Below are 7,615 nucleotides of genomic sequence, written 5' to 3'. Positions count from 1 at the left end.
ATTACCTTCATATGCACTGAGACACACCTGCCATTCAACATGTTAGGGACAAGCATGTATGACATCATATTCACTTTGGATATGTTGGAGTTAAGGGTTGAAAGTTAACAAATTTATACCCATTTTTTCCTCATAGTTTTTTTAATACATGATATTATTTAGCTTACTTTATTTAGTAGAGCCATCTCTTTAGTGTGCACCCCTTCTTTATCAACATGTTTTTGGGATTATGTTAGACGGTCACAAGGATGGATATATAAATTATAAAAAATTATTATAGGTATTAACATACAAACATTTACATGTTTCTTTATGTAACTTCTTTATGTTTTCTTTGTTTTTGGATTCTACCTATGGTGGACTTTTTCATGGTCAAAGTTATGGATAAGGGCATTGAGAGATATGGGATTAGTGTTAGTTGAAGGTATATTTATTTACAAAAGAGTGCATTTCTGACATTGTCCATGTAACATACCCATTGTAAATAACAATGTACTTGCTTCAGAGTTGAAAAATAACAATGTACTTGTAAATAACAATGTACTTGCTTCAGAGTTGAAAAATATAACATACCCATTGTAAATAACAATGTACTTGCTTCAGAGTTGAAAAATATAACTTAGTTTGTCATTTTTACGATCAGAAAACTTCTATTTTTGGAAAATGAGCCATTTTCGCTTAGAAATTTGTAATTTTGAATCCAAATTTGGAATCTACGCATAATTTTACGCTTAAAATAGTTTTTTCTGAACTAAAAACGGGTACCCGGAATGGGTTTAATTAAGCTTTTAAGCCTTTAATCTGCGAACTTCTGACCTAAAATAGTAACTATCCAGGCGTCTAATCAACGAACGGAACACGCCCCCATGGTCACGGGGCAAGGCCGGACATTTTTGTCAAAAAAAAATTTATGACCCCTCGGGACGGCGGGCGGGCGGCGGCGGCCGGCGTGGGCCCCACCACGGGCGTCGCCCGTGAAACGACCGACAATCCACCCGGGACACCTAAGTGTGTACACGGCCTAGACGCACCCTCCAGCACACCCCTACACGTACCCCCACCCGGGACACCTAAGTGTGTACACGACCTAGACGCACCCTCCAGCACACCCTTACACCTAAGTCGGTCGTTTCACGAGCACCGCCCGTGAAACGACCGACAATCCATCCGGGACACCTAAGTGTGTACACAACCTAGACGCACCCTCCAGCACACCCCTACACGTACCCCCTCCTCCCAGTACCCTCTATCCACCACAGGTGTCGCGCTCTCTCTCTCTTGGGGACACCTCCACCCCCATGTGTCACACTTTCTCTCTCTTCGAGACACCACCCCCAGGTGTCTCGCGCCCACACTCTTTCCCGGACACCTACACCACCCAGGTGTCGCCTTCCCGCACCCGGACGTCCACCCTCCCCAGCACCTATAAAAGGACCCTCCCACCCCCCTTCTCCAAGAAAAGCCCCCAGCAAGGCCTTAGGCGCAAGCCCTCCCTCAAGCTCTAGGACATGTCCTACACTCTTCTCCCCCCCGTGTGAATAGACTTAAAGTGTGCTTGTCCTCCAACCCTTGCCTTACTCTTCCCTAGGCCTCCCTAGGCGTACACTCTTCTCAAGAGCTCTCCAAGTTAATGACACCTCTCAATTTCCCCCCCCCCCCCCCCATATGCGGCAACTTAAACTTAGGCTAAGAGGTCTTTCCTACCCATAAGCCCAACAAGCTTTTCCTACCCCAAACGGACTCCGTTTTCGAATCCGTTTGAACCAGTAGAATTCTCTCTTTTCTCTCCAAGTTCCCAACCTCTTATATTCACCCCGTTCTCTCTCTATCCTCTTAAAACTCTAGTGCTCCTATGGCGTCGAAACGTCGCCGAAATGAAGAACCACGCGCTGCCCAAGGAGGGAATGAAGCGAATCGCGTCCCTGCAATCGACTTCGCCCCTCTTGAAGCGAATAGGCACGAAAACGATAACCAGGTTGGTCATTTAACAAGTTTAAGTAAAATTCTCTCTTATGAAGCTTAATGCAAAGATTCGAAATAATAGGAAAGGAACCAAGGTTAAACCCCTAGTATAGATGGCCTAAAGTACCTTATGGTTACTCTTAAGTAAAGTTATAAGAAAATAATCTTGCTTTTGAATCATTGTCTTTCCGAAACGATGGTTTTTGTTAATGTGTGAATTCATTGAATAAAGGCTATGTCTCTTTTTATTGGATATACTACTGGTTTATTGCTAACATGCAGGTACAGCTTCTCCCCCCCTTAGCTAACTCCGTGCTTGCCTGTGTAGCCGGGCGGAGGATATAGCAAGGCCGGGAGTCGGCCCAGGGCAATCCCCTCCTATGCCACTGGGAATTGGATTTCACCACCAGGGTGATGTATATATGCTGCCTAGTTCTGTGGGTCCAGGCTAGTGCGGTGACTTAACCCCCACCTCATGAGGAGACGTCCCCTCCGAAGGGCGAGAGGGTTTGGTACAAGCGGCACTACCTGAGGGGGTGGCAGGACGACTTGGCCCTCATCGGCTGGCTGATGACGAGGGGAGACGGTCCGTGAGGTTTACCCAGCTGGTTGAGGCTGGAAGATCGAATTCTAGATCATCGGTGTGGTTGTGGTTGTGGTTGTGATTGGATTGTGGTTATGGTTATGGTTATGGTTTGGACATGGAAGTTTGGATTGGAATATCGGCCCGGTTCCAGGGTCTTTGTAAATATTTTTCACTGTAAGTATGTTTGTTGATTTCAATGTTGTGCTAAGGAAGATTTCTTTTAAGGAATCAAGTGTAATTAATTAACAAAGGAATTTGTTTTTAAGTGTTTCACAGTGTGGTAGGACTTAATTAGAAAACAATTGAACGGGTGAGTGTGTGGAAAGTGGGAGAATGGATGCCCTGACGGTACCATTCTAAGGATGGGTGGACCCGATCAGTCGGGTAACTTTCTACTAGTCATAACTTACGATACTTAGGGAATAGTAGAGTCCCGAGAACAAGACTTGTTTTAGGGGACCGAGCCAACGGCCGTGCCTCATGAAATACGAGGGGAAAAAGGCGTTGGCTTCCTTGAACCAAGTGTGGGTCTTGTTCCATCTCCACGCACATTCCGTGAATTTCCTTTAGGATGACTATGCTTCCCCTGCGAGATAGAGTTAGGTCCCTTTGTTTGCTCATAACCTCGTATTTCTACGAGATTGAGGTGTCGTCAATCGAAAAATAACACGAGACTTAACCGCCTATCAAAAGGATCCCCCCGCCTTACGGGTTGGGGTTCTTACAGTCCATGACATGGAGAGATGTGTTGTTTCTTTGGAGGGATACTCTATACTGGAGGCTAAGGTTTTGTTTACTACATATAGGAGTTTCTCCTTTCGATACAAGTTCTTTATGGCACTCAACATAGCTTTATTTTGGTCTTCATTTGTGTCTGGTAAGATTACCTAGAATAGATTTTTATTAATTTTTATTAATTAATTAATTTTCCCTTTTGTGTGTAGGTTCATGAAAGAGGAAGACATCCCCAATTCATGGTCAATGTACTACTGGAGACGTGTTGCCATTGTACCATGTTGGGCGATGATGTCATGTATTGGCCCGTGGTGGTGGTTGATGGCTCTAGGAAGCGAAAGCTTCTTTTCTACTGATCACACTAGATTAATTCATCGATTCTTGCTACTTTTACTATTTTGTATTTTTTGATATTGATCTTTTTCATCATTATACAACGAGGATGTTCTTTGCATGTTTATCGTTACTTATTTGATGATATTAGTAATGCATTATGCATGCATATGTTTGTGTTTATTTTTCATGGGGAGAGAGAGAAAGAGAGAGAGAGAGAGAGAGAGAGAGAGAGAGAGACGTGTATGTACATGTATGTAACATAGAGAGAGATACACTGTGTGTATGTAACATAGAGAGAGATACACACAAGTCCACGACCTCTATATTCATATCTTTTTCTATACTATGTATTAAGCAGGGCACACATGGTAAGACAGGGGTCACTAACTAGTAAGGTATTATGTTATTATAGATTAGTGCCTATTTTGACCTGAGTTAGAGATCGGACGGTGGGGAGGGAAGCTAGATCGGACGGCCACATAAAGGGGGCAAGGTGGATACTGTGGGAGGGCAACACTGAACAGGACGGTGGACCAAGCAGGTTCAATCCCTTCTTCTTCGACTTTTGGATATACATTCTCCATGAGCTGCTCACTGTGAGCTGCCACCGCTGCGACTTGACAGAGAGCCCCTTCATCTTGGGAGCTTCACGGTTGCTCCATACATCTGCCAAGGTAATTCTCTTCACTCTTTGCGATCTGTTTGCTTCTTGTTTTTTAGCCGGGTTGGTTCCTGTAGTGTTTTGTATGCTCCCCATCTGTTGATCCTGCACCCCTCTAATGTTCCGGATCTGCTATCTGTTCTTGGTTTCATATAGCGGTCAAAATCTGTGTTTGGGCTTTCGATTATAACGATTTTTATGCTCGAATTTGAGGAGCCAGCTTGGCCTTCACTGTCTTAAGGTCGTTTAGTTTTTTCTTTTCTGTTTTTTCTACTTCTACTGGCTCAAGAATGGAAGAAGGCCATGGGATGTCCACACGAGTTGATTATCATGCTTGATTATATATGTATAGATGAGGCTGCCCAATGCACAGATTAAACACCCTTTTCCATCTATAATCATGTGATTGACATGAATATTCATGTGATCATGCAGATGAACAGGGAGAAGCTTATGAAGATGGCCAGTGCTGTGCGCACCGGTGGGAAAGGCACCGTTCGAAGGTGCGTATCTTGCCAAATTATGGTTGGCAGTGAAGTTTGTTTGTGTTAGGTGCACCCTGATCAAGTATGTCCTCTTTGAAGGAGAAGGGGTTATTTGATCACGGAAAGATGGATTCATTGTGTTGGCATTTTGTAAATTTGTATTAACTCGGGTAGTTTGCAGATTGACTGCTCTTTGCTTGCCCCTAATTTTTGTGTGTGGATGATTTGGGGCTTTAGAAAAAAGAAGGCCATCCACAAGACCACCACCACGGATGACAAGAGACTACAGAACACACTGAAGAGACTAGGTGTCAATGCGATTCCCGGAATAGAGGAAGTTAACATTTTCAAGGACGATACCGTCATTCACTTCACCAACCCCAAGGGTAGGCAATTCTTTGTGGTTTGCATGGGACCAAGATGGTGACCTCGAGATGGTAGAGTTTTCAATTGTTATCCTTTAGGTCCAAGATACTCGTAGGAGTGACTGAATTGCCTTTGTGTGCCCTTGTCGACAGTACAAGCTTCGATTGCAGCCAACACGTGGGTTGTTAGTGGTTCGCCACAGACCAAAAGTAAAAAGCTGTGCTTATATTCTGGGATTTTGAGTTGCATGGGCCATGTTTTTGTGGGCAGAGTTGGCTAAATGATGTGTTTCTTTGCAGGGCTTCAAGACCTTCTACCAGGAATCATAAATCAGCTTGGTAATATACTATGTTTTATCGGTTTTGGGGTGTTACTCTTGATGTTGCCATTGCCTTTATTGTATTTAAGACTATTTCCCACCCGTCTGCTAGTTCATGTGTTCCTAGTAGAGCTGACATGTTGTGTCTTTTGGCTCAATATAGGACCAGACAATTTGGCCAATCTGAAGAAGATTGCTGAGCAATACCAACAACGCGAGGCAATCCCTGAGGGTGAGGAGGATGATGATGTGCCAGAGCTTGTGGAGGGGGAAACGTTTGAAGAGGCTGCTAAAGATGGTGATGCATAGTAGAGTGCAGAAGTTCCATGGTTAACAGTGCCTCTGTTTTTTGATTCATTGTTATCATTTGAGATTTGTGTCAATGTGGACCTAGAATATGTTAAAGATTAATTGTAAAAGTAATTTTGGCTTGAAGTGTTGAGGGTTGTTCAAACCATCACCGTTACATCTGGCTGCCGTTTATCTTTCCTGTGGTTACGTAATACTTCTATATTTTTATGCATGAACATGCACCTACTCTTGGGTGCTGCTGATGTGAGTGGGATGTCATAGGATGTAGCTTGTGGTCAAACTCTAGAGTTAAGATTGCACCCTGGTTTTATGAAGTTCAGGAAATAAACTGAACTTTCCATTGGTGGATAAATTTGGGAAGGTAAGGAAGTCTTTTCGCAAATTCTTGGGGAGAAAGGAAGCCACTTGTAGCTGGCCTCGTCCAAAGCCCTAGTGTAAATGGAAGCCTGAGAAACATGCAATAGATGGCCGATGCTGCATTTGTAAGGGTGCTGATGATAGAGAAAGACTGCCAAGCATGGTATAGATGCAAGCTGCAAACTTGAAGGTTGCCATGGAGAAAGACTGCCAAACATGGTATAGATGCCAGCTGCTGCTTGTATAGGTGTCATAAACCCAATGATGCGGTTTGAAGTCTAGAAGGCTGCTGTTATGGGTGGTGCCTGTGAAGGTGGCCTAAGTTCAGCTCGCTTGCTCCTACCCATGGTTTTCACAATCAAGGTGGGGCATCTTTTGACTTGAGATTATTTTTGCCTCTGTTGAGTCCTTGAGTTTCTTTTAGACTGTAAAAACTGCAATTGTCAGCTTCAGGTATCTATATTGTTGATGTCAAGTATGTGAAGGATTGTTTTGGTGAAATCAAGAATGTCAAGGATTTCTAGACGTGTGGTCATGTGCTTTACTAGGAATTTGACAAGGTTTCATAGTGAAATGTATTGTGCTTTGTTGGCATGAGAGTATATGAGTAAATACTTCTTCGTGCGAGTTTTTAGTTAATATGTAGCATGTTTTTGGAGTTGATTGTGTCTATGGAAATTTGAATATGACTTGCTTCTCAAAGATTAACTTTCTAGAAGTTCTTGAGATGATATGTATTTGGATGATGAGGCTTTGAATGTTGAAAGGCTCTTTTGTGTCCCCTCCCCACCAAAGGTATGGTAATTAATCTTGTGGGGAAGTTGGGAGAGTAGTGGTTTGCATTCGCCAACTGATTATGAAATCAGCAGCCACAAACCGTCCCCTTCTAAGGATGATGCTCTGTTTCATTGTACCGTGCTGTGTGTGTGTGTGTGTGTGGGGGGGGGGGGGGGGGGGGGGGGGGGGCGTGTCGTATACAACTTGCAAGACATAGCTCCAATGTAGAATTTTGCTTCAAAGCAATAGGTGGTTGTAGTTGTTTATTGCAGCGAGGTTACTTGAGAATGCTGTAAAGGGAGGGTGGCCCAATGTAGTTTACTTCTCCCAACACATTAAATTGTGTCTGGTCCCAATGTCAACCAAATACAAAACTACGAGGGGAAACTCTAGTAGGTTGACAAGCAAATTTCACCATTGTTTTTGCTTCAAACTCATCTAGCATTAATATGGATGTTATTTTTATATTGTCCAATGTGTTAATCTTATCTCAAGCTTTTGGGAGAGACTATCCATTGTCAGAATGTGAGTCCAATTCTTGTAGTTGTGAGGTTTTAGGAGGGATTCATAATCCGTCCTTTTCTCATCTAGATCATCTAGCATCTTGTTACAAGTTCTATTGATATATTAAGTAGAAGGGCTAGAGTTCTGTTGCTCTACAGGTATTGTTTGAACCAGTCCGAACAACATCAAACTTGTTTGTAAGTATGTCTCAATCC

The 7,615-nt window shown here is 43.3% G+C and overlaps 1 protein-coding gene across 2 annotated transcripts; it reads left to right on the top strand.

The window, feature by feature from the left end:
• The first annotated feature begins 4,110 nt into the window (after nucleotides 1-4,110).
• Nucleotides 4,111-6,004, top strand: LOC147604862 (nascent polypeptide-associated complex subunit beta-like). 2 transcript variants are annotated; one of them, XM_086794645.1, is made up of 6 exons: nucleotides 4,111-4,293; nucleotides 4,716-4,783; nucleotides 5,003-5,151; nucleotides 5,284-5,340; nucleotides 5,431-5,469; nucleotides 5,614-6,004. In XM_086794645.1, the coding sequence occupies exons 2-6, from the start codon at nucleotides 4,716-4,718 to the stop codon at nucleotides 5,757-5,759; spliced, it is 459 nt and encodes a 152-aa protein (XP_086650771.1). In that variant the 5' UTR covers nucleotides 4,111-4,293; the 3' UTR covers nucleotides 5,760-6,004. The 2 variants fall into 2 exon arrangements, with proteins under 2 accessions (XP_086650771.1, XP_086650770.1); XM_086794644.1 differs by lacking the exon at nucleotides 4,111-4,293 and having other exon boundaries at nucleotides 4,710-4,783.
• The last annotated feature ends 1,611 nt before the right edge of the window (nucleotides 6,005-7,615 follow it).

The sequence above is a fragment of the Cibotium barometz genome, chromosome 61 (assembly GCF_041138505.1).
Source record: "Cibotium barometz isolate CiBa-2024 chromosome 61, ASM4113850v1, whole genome shotgun sequence".
Taxonomy (NCBI): Eukaryota; Viridiplantae; Streptophyta; class Polypodiopsida; order Cyatheales; family Cibotiaceae; genus Cibotium; species Cibotium barometz.
This window is presented reverse-complemented; position numbering and strand designations above follow the sequence as displayed.

What these genes read in the sequence shown, in the direction of transcription:
- LOC147604862 (XM_086794644.1), top strand. Translation starts at nt 4,710, where the DNA reads ATGCAGATGAACAGGGAGAAGCTTATGAAGATGGCCAGTGCTGTGCGC. An exon ending in GGGAAAGGCACCGTTCGAAG is followed by an intron (nt 4,784 to 5,002) that starts GTGCGTATCTTG and finishes TTGGGGCTTTAG; the next exon opens with AAAAAAGAAGGCCATCCACA. An exon ending in AGGAATCATAAATCAGCTTG is followed by an intron (nt 5,470 to 5,613) that starts GTAATATACTAT and finishes GGCTCAATATAG; the next exon opens with GACCAGACAATTTGGCCAAT.